Source organism: Artemia sp. Qi Xiang Cuo, chromosome 11, assembly GCF_049724085.1.
Source record: "Artemia sp. Qi Xiang Cuo chromosome 11, ASM4972408v1, whole genome shotgun sequence".
Taxonomy (NCBI): Eukaryota; Metazoa; Arthropoda; class Branchiopoda; order Anostraca; family Artemiidae; genus Artemia; species Artemia sp. Qi Xiang Cuo.
Genome location: NC_142804.1, coordinates 6,924,621 through 6,941,957, shown reverse-complemented (window position 1 = coordinate 6,941,957; position 17,337 = coordinate 6,924,621). Strand labels below are relative to the sequence as shown.

At 38.9% G+C, this 17,337-nt stretch overlaps 1 protein-coding gene across 1 annotated transcript in view; it reads right to left on the bottom strand.

Moving 5' to 3' along the window:
• The window catches only part of Lztr1 (Leucine zipper like transcription regulator 1), a 125,531-nt gene that overhangs the window by 8,330 nt on the left and 99,864 nt on the right, over positions 1-17,337 (bottom strand). The window contains exon 13 of the mRNA XM_089097470.1: positions 3,986-4,120. Coding sequence (XP_088953596.1) covers positions 3,986-4,120 — 135 coding nt within the window. The remainder of the gene's footprint in view (positions 1-3,985; positions 4,121-17,337) is intronic.

Here is a 17,337-nt window from a genome sequence, read left to right as displayed (position 1 = left end):
CTCGCGAATTTATATTTAAGTGAAGCAAAAAATAGGGTTCTGGCATATGGGACGATGCCAGGCGTGAATAGGGACTAACCTCCAACGATGAAAACAAATCCATATCTAAATAAAAAAGTCTTGCCCCTTGGCATAATTTAAAATTGCTCGTGGAAAAAGATGCAAAGTTTCACTGTAACAATTGGGGTACAGTAAAATGGGGCAAAAATCTGAGCGAAACAAGAATGAGCTTCTTCTATGTCCCACTCCATGGGATAATCGAATGAAGAATTGGGATAATCGATGCCTACTGAAGGTGAAACTTGGATATATGGTTCAAGGAAAACAGTTTGGAGGGAATAAATTTGGACACCAATATAGGGTGAGAATGGGGTTTGGGGTAACAAGACAAAGGTTTGGGGGGAATAGGTAGTAGCTCGTAATAGGATAGAATATCGTTCAGGGATCGGATGGACTCCTCTCCACCAAACGAGACCAACTGCCCCTGAAATTCTTTAGGACAGACATCCCAAGGGGATTTCTCCCCACCAAGCAAGTCCAAGTGCTCCAGAAACATGTTAGAAATGATCCCAATCTTCTTCCCAGGCTTTCCCAATCCAACGCGAAATTCAATACCACCTAAATTTTTCAGAATCTATCGTAATCCTTTCGAGTCTATCTCCTTATTATCTTTATTTTGCTAAGAAGACGAAGGGCTTTTCTTACTGTCTGCCATTGCAGACTGAATTTTCAAATTAAGGGGAAAAAAAATGAATGTGGATTGACAGTTTAATATACATAAACTAGTATTTATTCATTAAAGTCTTAATAATTTTTCATTTATAAAAGTTAAGAAAATGAAAACAATTAAAATGTATTTTGTTTTCAGTAAAGTGCAAATTATATTCTGGTCAAGAGAAAGCATGGGGGTTGTCAGCCCTACTCATAGTAATTTCTGCTCGTTTTGAGTTTAACTTGGTTATTTATTGTAAATTCTGTTCGTTTTGGGTTTCATTTATTTATTGATGTTGATTTGTGGCAGTTTTGTATTTGGAAGATCATCTGACTTTATTTCTGCTAATTTTTTGTTTAATGGAACTCTTTACATTTCTTTGAAAAACTTATTTTGTGGAAAAAGCTTTTAATTATTTTCTGTTTGTTTTTATTGACATAGTCTTTTTGAAGGGAAAGAAAAATACTGTTTTATACCTTTTCGATTTTTTTTTCTATAAGAATCCATAGTTTGGCTTGCTATTTGTTTGTTGGAGAAATTTTTCAACAATTTTTAACAACATAAACCCTTTGAAAATCTGGACACAGATAGTATTAATTTAGTTTAATACCTACTAAAGTTGACCTGAAAAATAAAACTTAATACCATTCTCAAAAAATTCTAATTATGCTCTTTGATAAAACGGATACACATGCACTCTTTTATTTAGTTAATTTGTAGAAGCAGAAGCAGTAACACTGATAGCCCTGAACGTTTATAACACTTAATACCCTCAGTTGTTCTTGGGATATTTCTGAGTGTGTTCAACCAAAACACGCAGCGTGCCTTTTGATTTAGTTTTAAAGTAACATTTAATTTTATAGCGCAAGGGCAAATAGCATAGCTATGGGGGATTGACATACCCATTACCCCTAAGAACATAGTTACTGGACCGTTCAGCTGTGCTAAACAAAGTGGCTATCTCAAAATTTTGATTTGATATTTATTTTGGAAAATTAATGCGCTTGATAGGAGGGCTGCTTGCCCTCTAGTCCCTTTTGACTTTTGAAAAGGGCACTAGAACTTCCAGTTGATATAGCTTCATTAAAAGTGACAATAATATCGTCATGTATGATAGAGCGACGCTGCCTATGATATTGCTTATATCGCCCTTGGAAAACCTGCCTACATATAGTTTTTTCGTTTAATCGGAACTCCCCCTAGACGTTCCCTAAAAGTTTCACATTAATACCCTCAGAGGTACTAGTTAAAGTAACCGTAGTAGCGGAATTAATAGTATACGCATTATGCTTTCTGGCTAGTTTAAGATCTGCGAACACTTACCCTGAAAGGTAGAACTTAATAATGTAAGTCGTTCTTGAGATATTCCTGTCACCATTTTGACAATCTACGTCCTCATAGTTCGTTTTGATTTAGTTCAACATCAGCCTAAATATCCCTTGAACGCTTCAACTTGATACCCTTAGCTTGCGCAGTACCGATACTTGTAGTAGCAGTAGTAGCATTAATAGTAGTATGCACATAACACATCCCATTCAACACGCAATGAAAGTTTCAAGTTAATCCCACAAAAAGTTCCTGAAGAATTGCTGCCATGTCCTCTTGAGAACCTGTGTGGGCATAGTATTTCGATTTAGTTCAGTACAGTTTCAATATTCCCTGATTTCTTCACCCTAATACCCTTAGCTTTAGTAGCAGCAGTAGGGGTACCAGTAGTAGAAGGAGTAGTAGTAACTGTAGAACTAATAGTAGTAGCATTAGCTTTAGTAGCAGTATGATTAGAAGCATTAGCATTAGGATGCAAATATGTCTTTTCGTTAGTTCAACATCCCCCACAACAATCCCGGTAAGTTTCAACTTCACGCTTCAAACTGTTCCCAAGATATTGCTTATACGCCCTTTTGACAACAAAACAGATGGCGTGTTATGATTCAGTTCACCTTCGTCCTTCAAAATTCTCTGAAAATGTTACCTTCATACCGTTAGGCACAATTGTAATGGTAGTCACAGAAGTAATATCAGTATTATTAGTACTAGTAGTAGTATTAACAGTAATAGCGCTAGTACTAGTTGCAGCAGTAATATTAAGATATTGCCTTTTGGTCAGTTGAACATCCCTCTCATCAAGTCCTGGAAGTTTCAACTTGATACAATTAGCCATTGCTATGACACTGCCAATATGTCCTTTTGATAACTTGTATAATTATATACTTTTTGAAATTCTTATCTTAATACTCTTAGCCTTACAAGTAATTGCAATAGAAGTAGTAGCTGGAGTAGTAGTAGCATTAGTAGTAGCAGTAGTAGTAGCAGTAGTAGTGATTGAGCAATGGTAGCAGTATTGGTAGTACCGTGCATATATTGCCTTTTGGTCAATTAATCTTCCCCTATAAGCATTCTCTGAAAGCTCCAACTTAATACCCAAATCCATTTAGGAGAGAAGTCCTTTTAACAAGTTGTAGCAACAGTAGTAGCAGCAGTATTAACATTAGTAGCATACAGATGTTGCCTTTTGGTCAGTTGAACATCCTTCTCATGATACTCTGGAAGTTTCACCTCGATATGGTAAGCCGTTCCAAAAATATTGCTGACGTGCTCCTTTGACCACCTTTTGTTCTTAATACTCTTAGACTTACAAGTAGTTACAATCGAAGTAGTAAGTTGGAGTAGTTTAGCTGCAGTAGTAGTAGAAGTAAAAGTAGCAGTGATAGTGTTAGTAGTAGCATGCACACATTAACCTTTTGGTCAATTGATCTTACCCTTTAAGCATTCTCTGAAAGTTCCAACTTAATATCCAAATCTAAGCTTGAGATACACCCTTTTGACAATCTGCATGCACATAGTGTGTTTTGATTTAGTTCAAATTCTCCCTCAATCTTTTATCCTACTTGTATCATAGTAGTAGTGGAAGTAGTAGCATTAACAGTGTTGTATTAGCAGTAGTAGCAACAGCATTAATAGCAGTAGTAGCAGGTACATGTTGCCTTTTGTCAGTCGAAAATCCCCCTCATGATGCCCCAGAAGTTTCATCTTGATACGGTCCAAAAATATTGGTGATACGTCCGTGTCAGTAATCTGTTTGCACATAGTATGTTTTGATTGCAATTTTCATTTCTCTTTTTTAAAACCTTTTCGGACTTTTTTCAAACTAATGGTTCTATAGTCGCTACTAACTCTAGCTCTTTCTAACCTAACTATCTTTATTCAAAGTCAAATATACGTTTTTACCCACCAATAGCCGATATAATACATTATAACAAATAGTATTTTTACCTTGGGGAAATTGTGAACAATTAAATTCAGAGAGTACTTCTTCATGTCCAAAGCTTGAATACGATCAGCTGCTTCTAATATCTGGATTACATTGTCAGACGTCACATTCATTTCTAAATTTTGCTTACAAAAAGCCTGAAACAATAAAAATTGGACACTTTAGGGCATAAACTTAGACTTCAATAAATTGGAGTAGCAATTCCATCAGAGTCGATTTGGATCAAAGTTGATGACACTATTAGACACTATACACTATACAGACACTATTAGTAATATATTCCAAACATATACAACTGAAGAAGAATCAGCAGCACATAAAAAGCATCACTTGCAAGGGAGTGCTTTTAAACAAAATCGAGGGGAGAACACATGAAATGAACGAATGTATATAAATCACAAAAAAATCAAATTAAAAAAGAAAGTCATCCGCCTGTCAGAATTGACAGGCGGAAGGCGGAACCATGGGAGGATCTAACATGACGTCAGTATGACAGGCCAGCAGTTTTATTTACTTCATTTGGGGAGGGTAGCTCAGACCGATTTATTGAGCTGCAAAAGCCTAAGGTCCATTGTTTGAAAAAATCTTTACGCAGAGAATATGTTATTCCGTTGTATCCTGGCACCGACTGCCCATCAAACAGTTCGTGGCAACGAACTGTAAGCAAGGAGTGACCCGGCTCAAGAGTAACCGAAACTCTAAAGACCAAAAATATTTATGCCAATAGATATGTCAAAAGAGTCGGCTTTTTATGCTGATTTCAATATAAATTTCATTAAGTTTAGTCTTACCCATCAAAACTTGTAGGCATACATTTTTGGGTGGGGGAGGGAATTTTAGGCTGGGGTTTTTTTCTAAGGGGGAATTTTCCGTGGGGAGGGAAGTTTCCAGGGAGTGAACTTTTAGGGGAAATTACACAATGGGGGAATTTGCCAGAATTCTTATACAAAATTCTTTTTATATGTCTTGCTTTCTCTTTTCCGTGTCAATTTTACGCACAGAAAAGTTAAGAGTAATTGCCCGGGGTAAATTTTCACCGGGATTGAATTGTCTAGAGGATACTATTTCCGTGGGGAGGGGGTTTCTCCGTGGGGGGGGGACAGACTTTCTGGCATTATCGTAAAACACAATCAGAAATTAAATAAATAAAAACAAGTTTTTTCAACTGAAAGTAAGGAGCAACATTAAAACTTAAAATGAACAGAAATTATTACGTATATAAAGGGGGTTGCCCCCTCCTCAACCCCCCGATTTTTACGCTAAAATTTGAATTTTTTCCCAATTCTTTAATAATGACTCTTGGAACACAAGGGCCGTTTAATTAGAACGATACGACGCTTTTTTGAAAGTACTAGAATACTTTAGTAGCGTAAAGAGCGAGGTGTTGAGGAGGAGGCAACCCCCTTTATATAGGTAATAATTTCTGTTCGTTTTAAGTTTTAATGTTATCCCTTACTTTCAGTTGAGAAAACTTGTTTTTTATTTATTCAATCATAGGCAGCGCGCTAGCGCTGCCTAAGTAAAAAACGATGTGGCCACAAAGTGTTTTTTTTTTCTCCCTACCCAGGCACTTCGTATCAAAGAAGTTGTCGTAGAAACTTCGAAAAGGGCTAATTCCATTGGAAATTGGAGTGGCTAGTGCCCTTTTTAATTGTCGAAAGGGATTGGAGGGCAACTAGGCCCCCCCCCCCCCCATCATTCCCCCAAACACATCCAATCAAAATTTTGAGATAGCCATTTTGTTCAGCGTAGTTGATTTCCAGATAGAAAATATCTTTTTGAGGAGGACACACCCCTACAACCCTCAGGGCAAGAGTTTTAAGTTATGCCCTGAGGGCATATAAGAACGATGTTGGCACAATGTAGGCTACCATATATTATTTTTTACTTTAGAGCAGGGTAATTCATATGGAAGAGGTCGTCGTAGAGACTTCAAAAGGGGCTCATTCGATTGGAAATCGAGAGTTCTAGGGCCCTTTTTAATAGTCGAAAGTGATTGGAGGGCAACTAGCCCCCCCCCTCTCGCCCACCTTTTCCTCAAATACATCCAATCAAAATTTTTAGATTGCCATTTTGTTCAGTGCTGTAGATTTCCAGATAGAAATTATGTTTTTGAGGAGGACACTCCCCCACAGCCCTCAGGACAAGGGTTGTAAGTTATGCCCTGTGGGCATATAAGGTTTTTTTATAGAACGCGTCACGGTAGAAACTTCAAAAAGGGCCTATTCGATTAGAAATAAAATGGCTAGTGTCCTTTTTAATAGTCGAAAGTGATGGGAAGGCAACTAACACCCCTTCCACGTCCACCATTTCCCCAAACATATCCAATAACAATTTTTAGATAGCCATTTTGTTCCACGCAGTTTAAAGTTCAGGAAATTAAACCTTTGAGCAGGACACTCCCCCACAGTCTTCAGGTCAAGGGTTATAATTTAGGCCCTGGGGGCATATAAGGTTTCTATTGAAATCTTTGTCGTAGAAACTTGAAAAAGGGCTCATTCAATTTGAAATTCAAAGATCTAGTGCCCTTTTTAATAGTCGAAAGTGATTTGATGGCAACTAACCCCCCTCTCACGTTCACCTTTTCCCCAAACACATCCAGTCAAAATTTTTAGATAGCCATTTTATTAAACGCAGTTGAAAATTTTGGAAATTAGGTCTTTAAGGATGACAACCCCTCCCCCCCCCACAACCCTCAGGGCAAGGGTTGTAAGTTATGCCCTGGGAGCATGTAAGTTTTTTATAGAAAGCGATGTCGTAAAAACACCAAAAAGGGCTCATTCAATTGAAATTTCAACGAGATAGTGTCGTTTTCATAGTCAAAAGTGAGTGAATTGCAACTAACCCCTCTCTTATGCCTACCATTTCTCCGACCGCATCCAATCAAAATTTTGAAATATTGATTTTGTTCAGGGTAGTCAAAAGTTCTGGAAATTAGGTCTTTTAGGATAATAAACCCATCAGAGCCCTCAGTGTAAGGGTTTTAAGTTATGCCCTGAGGGCATATAAGGTTTATATAGAAAGCTGCTCTCGAAATTTCAAAAACGGTTCATTTGATTTGAAACTTAAATAGCCCTTTATGACAGTCGAAACTGACTGGACATTAGTTAACTCCCCACACTCTCACGCCCGCCATCTCTCCAAACATATTCAATTAAAGTTTAGAAATAACCATTTTATTCAACGGAGTTGAAAGTTCTGGAAATTATGTATTTAGGAAGGAAAAACCCCCTGAAATCCCTAGGGTAAAGGTTCTTAGTCATGCCCTGAAGGTATTTAATGATTTTAATCATAGATTTTTCATAAAAACTTCAAAATGGGCTTGTTCAATCGGAGATTCAAAGGGCTAGTGCCATTTTTAATAGTTGAAAGTGATTAGAGGGTAACTAACCCCCCTCTCACGCCCACCATTCCCCCAAACACATCCAATCAAAATTTTCAGATAACCAATTTGTTAAACGTAATAGAAAGTTCTGGAAATTAGGTCTTTGAGGATGACAACCCCCCACCCACCCGCCCTCAGGGCCAGGGTTGTAAGTTATTCCCTGGGGGCATATAGGGTTTTTATTGAAAGCGTTGTCGTAGAAACTTCAAAGGGGCTCCTTTGATTGGAAATTGAAAGGGCTAGTGCCTTATTTAATAGTTGAAAGTGATTGGAGAAAGATTAACGCCCCTCTCACGCCCACCAATTTCCCAGACACATTCAATCAAAATTTGGAGATATCCATTTTGTTTAACGTAGTTGAAAGTTCTGGAAATTAGATCTTAGAGGATGACAATCACCCTCACAGCCCTTAGGGTAAGGGTTTCAATTTATGCCCTGGAGGCATATAAGGTGTTTACAGGAAGTGTTGTCGTAGAGACTCAAAAAGGGCTCATCCGATTGGAAATCGAAAGGCCTAGTGCCCTTTTTAATAGTCGAAAGTGATTGGAAGGCTTGACATTTTTATAGTAAAGATCGATATGGGTATAATGTAATAGTTTTTTGTTGTTTTTGTTGTTTAGACCAGGGGACTTTGTATCGAAGGAGTTTTTTTTTTTTTTTTTTTTAAATAAATAAGGGTTTATTAATCAACCAAAAATAACAAAATCCAGAAGCTAAGCTTGTAAAGGAGATCATTACCCCAACTAGGCAAAAAAAAAAAAAAAAAAAAAAAAAAAAAAAAAAAAAAAAAAAAAAAACCTATCACATAAAAATAACTAATAAGCGACTATACCACCCCTACTCAATAAAATCAATAAAGTTGTCGTGGGAACTTCGAAAAAGGCTGATTCGATTGAAAATAGAAAGGGCTGGTGCCCTTTTTAATAGTCAAAAATGATTGGAGGGAAACTAATCCCCCTCCCACACCCCCCTTCTCAATTTCCATTATATTTAAAAACAAAACGTTGCCATAAGATTAAATCGAAATGCACTGTGTTAATGCTAATTCCCAATAAGGCATCTCAGCAGTATCCCAACAACAACTGAAGGTATTATGTTCAAAGTTCCGGGGTTACTTCTGTTCTTAAAATTTAACCAGATCAAAATAGCGTAAGTGTATGCAATCTATCAAAGAAATTAAACATAGTTTTTTGCGAATGGTATCAAGTTTTCCAATTCAGGTCAACTAGAGGAGGTATTAAACTAAATTAAACACTACTATTTGTGTCCAGATTTTTAAGAGGGTGTATGTTGTTAAAAATTGTTGAAAATTTTTCTCCAGCATACAAATAGCAGGCCGAACTATAAATTTTTAAGATATCGAAAAAATTTAAAGCATTATTTTCTTTTTCTCTGAAAAGACTATGTCAATATAAAACGAACAGAAATTAATTAAAAAAAGTTTTTCCACAAAATAAGTTTTTCAAAGAAAAGTAAAGAACTCCATTAAACAAAAAATGAGCAAAAATAAAATCAAATAAACTACCAATCGTGGAACTACCACAAATCAGCATCGATAAATAAATGAAACCCAAAACGAACAGAAATTACAATAAATAGCCGACTCAAACTCAAAACCAGCAGTAATTAACATAAGTTGGGCTCAAAACCCCTATGCCTTCCCAAGGCCAGGACATAGTGTGCACTACTGAAAAAATTCCAAATGAATATCCATTGTCAGTTTAATATACATATACTGATATTTAATAATCAAAATGTTAATACTATTTGATTTATTAAAGTTAAGAAAGTTGTAAAAACATTTTTTTTTTTTGCAAAGTTATGCAATTTTTATTCATGCATAACTCATACTTAAGTTCTGTGTGTGTAATACAATATCTAAGCATGCTGGAAAAAAAATTTCTGGTAAAAATATCTTGTGAACCTTTAAAATAAAATCAAAAATATAAAAGTAAAGTAAATGTGCAGCATTTAATTTTTTTGTGATATACTCAAGGCCGTATCCAGGAAGGGATGAACCCCTGCCCCTCCCCCCAAAAAAATGTTTGTCCGACTCGAAAAACGTAACAAAAATCATTATAAAAATAGTTTATATTTTTAAGTTAGTTTTTTACCCCGACCACCCGAAAAATCCTTTTTACCCACCCCCCCCCCCAAAAAAAAATCCCGGATACGGCCCTGAATATACTTCACACAGAATATATTCTATGCATAATCTCTATTGCTAATATCCAGCGCAATCTATGTGTAGATATGTGTCTAAAAGAATTGTTTTTGTCTTCATATCATTATCTTTATCTAATATTTCCCTCTAAATCAACATTTTTCCATGCTTAGCATTTCAATCCATGAGCAGCTCAACAACTGACTGGGCATCAACTTCTTATATGTTATACTTTTTCTGTTTTTTAAAATCAAAACGATTATTACTTCCCGCTAATTGTGGTATTATGAGACATGTTCCCGATAAGGTCTCGCCGAACGATCTATGTTCAATGATTAGGAATCGCACAAAAGCAGTGAGAATTCGACAAACTCGTTCATACAAGCTTGTCTTTGAAAGTAAGGATGATTTACAAGTAGCACTCGGGGTAAAATATACTTCCCTTGGGGCAAAATCTAACTACAACTGAAACATCAAGTTTGGGCCACGGATCGAACCCCTTTTTGATGACGACCTCTGCATGCCCAAGGACAAGGTTTATGAATGCGCAACAACACCTCGAAATTTGGTTTCTGGAATGTCCGCACAACGTCTCTAACCTCCAAGACTGAACAAGTGCTGAGAGCACAGCAATATTACCACCTCGACCTTCTGGCTCTGTCGGAGGTTCGATGGCTAAGATCTGGATCAAATAAACTGGATAGAGATGTGACCATTATACACAGCGGATTGCAGCAAAAGCGTGAATTCGGAGTAGCCCTAATGATGACAAAACAGACTTCCCAAGCTCTACTACAGTGAACGCCGGTATCACCTACAATCCTGAAAACCTGCTTCATCGATGAGCATGCAAAACTGTCAGTAGTAGTATGCTAAGCACCCTCCAATGACGCCACCAACGAATCAAAAGACAAATTTTACAGAGCTTTCACCTCCGCAGCAAACGACATACCACGGCATGACTTAGCATGTTTTCTAGGAAACTTTAACGCGGAAGTAGGGAACGTCCCATCCTTTTCCCCAGAGGTTCTCGGCAAGTATGGCCTAGGCTAGCAAAACGAAAATGGAGAACTACTTATCGACTTCACGCTCCTCAACGACCTTGTAATCGGAGGTACCCTATTTTCCCGTTGGGGTGTACACAAATATTCTTGGACATCTCCCGATGGCCACACCCGAAATCAGATTGACAATTGTCTTTGGAGCAAGAAGTGGAGATCAATCCTACTTGATATAAGGGAATGTAGAGGAGCTGACGTTCACTCAGATCATAATCTAATGGTAGCTAAAATCTGCCTAACATTGAAGAGAAATAGAAACGCATAAAAAGGCTTCCTTAAACCTAGTCTTCGACTCGGAGAAACTGAGGGTGAGAGAATTCAAGCAAGCCTTTGAACTAGAGATGCGGAACACATTTGAAGCTTTGTCTTTACCAGATGATGCAGATAGCGATAAATACTGAGAAAGCAAGTTGTGCTTTCACGATGCCGTGAAAGCCATCATTGGGTACCGTAAGAGCCCAAAAGACCAGTGGCTATCTGACCAAACGTGGGAGCTCACAGAGACATAGAAAAAAAAAGTAAAAGCATCACTTATCCAAAGACAAATCCCCGACCGACAGATCCTTAGATGCGATGAATACAGAGCCGCAGATAAAGCGGTAAAGAAGAGTGCCAGAAAAGACCAGAGAAACCTGCTGGAGCGGAAAGCAGCCCAGACAGAAGAGGCAGCAAAGAGAGTTGGCTCAAAAGCCGTCTATAAAATCACTAATGAGATTATTGAAAATAAATCATCTATTCAACAAGGACCAGTAAAAGACCCCTCGGGCTTCCTGATAACCGAGCAGTGTGACGTAAACGATGTCTGGGTCAGCAACTTCGAGAAGCTGTTGAACAGACCTCCGCCAGACGATCCCAGCAACAAAACTGTTTTCCTTACACATCAGCATGGATCTGCTGTCATGCAACGAAATTATAGCAGCAGCAAAGAAGCTGAAAAATGAGAAGTCGCCTGGCAAAGACAGGATACCCGCGGAAATGATAAAAGCGACTGTTCTGACCTGCCTCAAGTATTGGACAGCACTGTTCGCAGTAGTCTGGGAAACCGCCAAGATACTTTCAGATTGGAAACGCAGCACCCTTGTGAGGATCTTAAAGAAAGGCGATGGATCCCTCCCAGGCAACTTAAGAATCTGTATGCTTTTCAAACCTAGAAAATTGCTGACATACATTTTAATGTAGAGAATCAGCTCGCAGCTCAACAGATACCTTCGCAATGAGCAACATGGATTCAGACCGAACCGTTCATGTGCGGACCTGATATTTACTCTGCAGCTACTGACAGAAGAAGGCAGAAAGTTGTGCTCCAAAATCTATATGATATTCATAGATTTTGAGAAGGCATTTTACTCAGTAGACCGCCGAAGTCTGTTGAAGATCCTACTACATTACGGAATCCCTGAAAAGATAGTTTCACTGGTCGTTTTCGCTCTGTGAAGATAGCGAGTGCTATGTAAAGACACCAGAACGGCCAAAGTCGTTTCTTCCATATTCTGTCAGAAGTTAAACAAGATTGCGCCTTGTCACCACTGCTTTTGATAATCGTCATTGATTACATACTTCGAAGTACAAGCACAGATGGAATCCAGCTGAATCCCGAAATACGTCTCAGCGATCTAGACTTCGCTGACGACATCGCCGTCCTGGAATCATCCAAGCGAAGACTCCAAGGACTCCTTGACAAAGTGAGGGACAGAGATGGCCAGGTCGGCTTGAAAATAAATAATGAGAAAACAAAATGCATGGCTACCACAGACTCACCCCTGAGCATCACTTGCGGAGACCAACACATAGAGTAAGTCGTCTATTTCAAATACTTAGGAAGCATAATAGAAAGCACCGAATCGACTACAAAAGAAGTGCTCACAAAAATTGGCTAAGCCAATGGGGCCTTCAATAGATTACGGAAAGTTGGGTGGTCCCATAGCTTCTCTATACGGCTAAATCTACGACTCTTCAATAGCAATGTTATGCCAGTGCTGCTTTACGCAGCCGAAACCTGGCATCTAAACCAGGAACAAGAGAGAACAATACTTGCTTTCAAAAAGACATGCCTTACAAGAATCCTCAACATCCGTTGGCAGATGAGAATAACAAACCAATCCATCCGCAACAAGACGGGTCAGCCTCTTGTGAAATATATCATAAGAGTTCACCGATGGAGATACCATGGCCAAGTACTATGTATGGACAATCTCCGACTACCCAATGCCGCACTCCATTGGCAGCCATCGGGTCCACGCCGCAGTGGCAGACCCAGAAACCACCCTGCATCGAACGTACCAGACAGATCTCCGTAACCTGCACGCATCAATCCAACCTCAGTGGGAGGACACAATGGCAGCAGCAAACCTGCAGGAAGATTGGCAGCTCCTTCTTGATGACCTGGGTGCCTCTGGAGGCACAGGCGGATCTAAAGTAAGGTAATACTCAATTACGCTGACGACATTCAGAATTTAAGTAGAACCTTATTGTCTGTTAATGAGAATTTTTCTGTGCTTAGTAGGGAATATGCCGAAATTGGTCTCAAATTTAATGCTTCGAAAAGCGAGGTCGTTGCTTTCGGCAAATCTGTCGGTGATGTCGGATGCGTACAGTTAGGAAATCAGAGTGTTCAGTTATCTGCTTTTATTAAGCATCTCGGTCTCCCGATAGGGGATAATGTAAAAACGACAAGGGCTCTCCTTATCTCTCATCTAAGAGAGAAACTTAGAAAAGCGTTTGGTATGCTAGTTCGCTGTAAAGGTTGCTATAGCAGGCGTACTCTCGCCCAGGTCTACAACGCTTTTGTGATGCCTCGTGTCCTCCCATTGACTCTATTTTGGAATATGTTTACCGCTACTGATAAGAAGACTATTAAATCCGTATATTTTCGTTTCGCGAAATTTCTCTTGCGTATACCTCAATGGGCTAGAATCAAAAGACTAGTGTTAGCTTACGGGTTAAATGAGCCACTAACAGTGGCTGAGCAGCGTCGCGGTCGATATTTTTCCACCCTTGATAGGACAAACCCTGCTAACATAGCCCTGCTATGTGTTAGTAGAAATATTTGAATTGATTGGTAGTATTGTCTTCTCTGTGAGTGTGTTCTTCTTTCTTTTGTTTTTCTTTTGTCGTTTCATCTACTCCATATTGAACCCCTGTGTGTATTTTGGGGGGCAATAAAGATTTTTAATTTAAGTATTTTATTTTAGGTACTATTAGTAAAAAATCATTTAAAAAAATAAATTTGTTAGCAATTGGAAACGGGTGTTGAGAAATCTAGTCCCCTAATTTTTTCAAATTCTTTCCTAGCCCGCTCCACAGAAAGCTACTAGTTAAAGTTATTGCTTTGGATATCTTATATATGTTTCTTGAAATTAATTTAAAAAAAACTTTTTCTAAAAATAAGTTTTTCAAAGAAAAGTAAAGAACTCCATTAAACCAAAAATGAGCAAAAAATAAAATAAAATAATCTACCAAGCGTGAAACTACCACAAATCAGCATCGATAAATAAATGAAACCCAAAACGAACAGAAATTACAATAAACAATCGAGTCAAACTCAAAACGAGCAAAAATTAACATGACTAGGGCTCAAAACCCCTATAACTTCCCAAGGCCAGAAGATAATTTGAACTTTACTGAAAAAAATACAAATGAATGTGAATTGTCAGTTTAATATACATATGCTGATATTTAGTATTAATATACATATACTGATGTTAGTATTTTAATATTATTTGATTTATTAAAGTTATGAAAGTAAAAACATTTATATTTTTCAGACGTGAAGGCAACTAGGTTTAAAGCATTGAACCCGGGTGATAGTGTCTTCTTGAAGGTACCACAGCCTCCAGGTCCGGGTGGTAAACTTGCAAAGGTTCGTTTTGAAGGGCCTTATCCTATTATCCGACAGTTAAACGAAGGTTTGAATTATGAAATTCAACTGTCGGAAACAAAAACTGAGGTGGTATAAACGTTTGGCTCGGTCGAATTTGAAGTCCTCTTGGATTTTTGAGCCTGATAAAATCCACCAGGCACCGGAAGAGATCTCCCCTCAACCTTAACCGGTTGCGTCTACACCTGTAGCAAAACTCAAGAGCTCTATCCCAAAGGTCCTTGATGCTTGCTCGTATTACCCAATAGATCCAGTCAAAAATTGGCAGACTGAAGCTTCCTAGTAGTGGATCATTACATGGCCAGTCTTGTCAATGTGCACCAACTCCCCAGCTCCCTACAAGGGCAATAACTCCCCAGCCCTGGGTAAAACCAAAACAGGTCCATTTTAGTGGTGTTCCGACCATTCCTCACCCCTCAAAAGAAAACTCACATAACTCTCTTTTTCAGGAGAATGCTCTACAGTCTATTCTTACGTCACACCAAGCCACCAGAGGGGAGGAGCCAACACTAGCAGCAGAAAAGACAGTGCTATCACAGGAGCGGCAATTGGAGGCCTCAAATGAGCAAGCATCAAATGAGATGGTTACTTCATCTGCAAGACCATCTACCCCTACAGGCTTGACAATCACCACTGATTCACCTCGAACCCCAAGTCCCACTGAGGCAACCGTAGGACTTGAATCGGACATGTTAACAGCCAAATCACCATCATTAATGGGCTCTGAATATATGCATCTACCGGCATCGCTCGTTCACAGTACTGTCAGCCGCTTGAACCAACCAACACCGCCTACTTCTACCCCGTTAAATCTGCAGCTACCAGCCACTCTGTTCGACAACCCAACCCCTCCAACACCTCAAATCAGCATCAGTCGATACCGTTATCACCTTTTCGGTGGTTCATTTTATCAGCTCTCCTTCCAACCTTTGACCAGCGCAGTAGATCCTCCCCTCCCCGGCGATGTCCCACAATACCAGCAGCTCCTGCCAGATGTTCACGATATTGAAGTAGATTCATCGCTATCCCCCTCGTCAATTGCCAGTGAAAGTCTTACTGAGCCATCAGTGCCCATCCGTCGTTCCCAAAAAAATCGTCATCCACCAGAAAGATACAACCCTAGTTGGTAGACAGAACCTGTTTAGTAAAGCGAAAAATTTGATCATTTAGTCGATATTCCTCCAGGCAAGATACTAAGCCGTCAGCCACAACCCCACCCCAAGCCAGTAGAGAAGTCCAGTCATTAAACCAATAGCGTTAAATGTTTAGTGTTATTATTATATATGTTGTGTATTTATATGTATACCCGTTATGTTCGTATTATGTGGAGTTATTTTGATGTTTCTTTTTTCCCGCTCTGATCTGTCCCTCGTTAGATTTTGGTTGCCACCTTCATAGACCTCGGTAGTAATTTTGTTTATATGATTTTGGTGGTCAACAGTTCTCCTTCTGTGGGATATTATTTTTCCTTTTGGCCCAATAAGTGAAGTATTTTCCCCTTTATCTCATCCCTTTTTGTTGGTTCTTCGCAGTTCTTCGTGGTTGGTTTCATGGTTTAGAGCTATTTAAGAATGAGCAAGTTGTATTTAAAAGACGTGACCCCACCCAGTCGGGACGTATGCATTGTCTCTTGACAAGTCCATGGCATCCACCCTAGGAACAAAATTTTTGCAATTTTAAACATTAATTAATGTAAAGTTTCAATTTTCTTTTGTGTGGTCCTGGTTTTGATCCTTGGAGGCGGATAAGGCTGTAAGATGGTACAAAAATTAGTAATCCCTCCTTGGTCAGCTTGGGTTCCCTTTGTTTTGCTCTTTTGGGAATTAGAATTCCCTTGCCTTAAATTTTATGGGTTGGATGAGTGGCTAGTTAGTCAGTTGCAGGACCAAATTTTTGCGACAGCTATCTATGGCTGGGAAATCAACTTTGTTTTTCCTTTTCTCAAAAAAAATAGCTATAGACCATGGTTTAGACTTTGGAGGCTCGTGGGCGAGCCTTCGATAAGGGGAGAAGGTATGTAATGAAACATGTTCAGGTGATGAAATCCCACAGGAGAAAAATTATCAGCTTTGAACCTATATGAGAACCTTGAAGGATTCATTCAAGGTGAAATTGAATGAAGACCTCGAAGGATTGAGTTAGTTTTGAATTGAATCTCAGTGAAGGTAGTTCTTTGGTGACCGGGACTGGATCAGGGCGGTAAGCTGTATCGTTCCATATAAGTTTATTTTATTATTATTTTCATTATATACTGTCAATATTATAAATCAATACTTTAACCATAAATTAGTGGTTTGTCCCTTAGCTTTCTTGAGCAAATAATGAGTATAGAGGGCTAGATAGGCATTTGGCCGTCCCTGGTCTGTTCAGGCCAGGAGCCACTTTAATATGGTAGCCTTCAGAATTAAGGTAAGTGAGTGAGAATTACGGGGTTGTGATGTAGCAATCTGGAACCGCATGCTCGAAAATAGGGTTAGAAAAACAAACCCATTACATGCCTCCAGAGCATAACTTAAAACCCTTGCCCTGACGGCTGTGGGGGAGTGTCCTCCTCAAAAAAATAATTTCTATCTGGAAATCAACTACGCTGAACAAAATGGCTATATAAAAATTTTGATTGGATGTGTTTCGGAAAATGGTAGGCGAGGAAGGGGTATTAGCTGCCTTCCGGCCACTTTCGACTATTAAAAAGGGCACAAGCCACTCCAATTTCCAATTGAATGAGCCCTTTTCGAAATTTCTACGACAACTTTTTCAATACAAAGTGCCCTAGTCTAAGGGGAAAAAATAATAAATAATACATTGTGCCAACATCTTTCTTATATGCCCCCAGGGCATAACTTAAAACACTTGCCCTGAGGGCTATG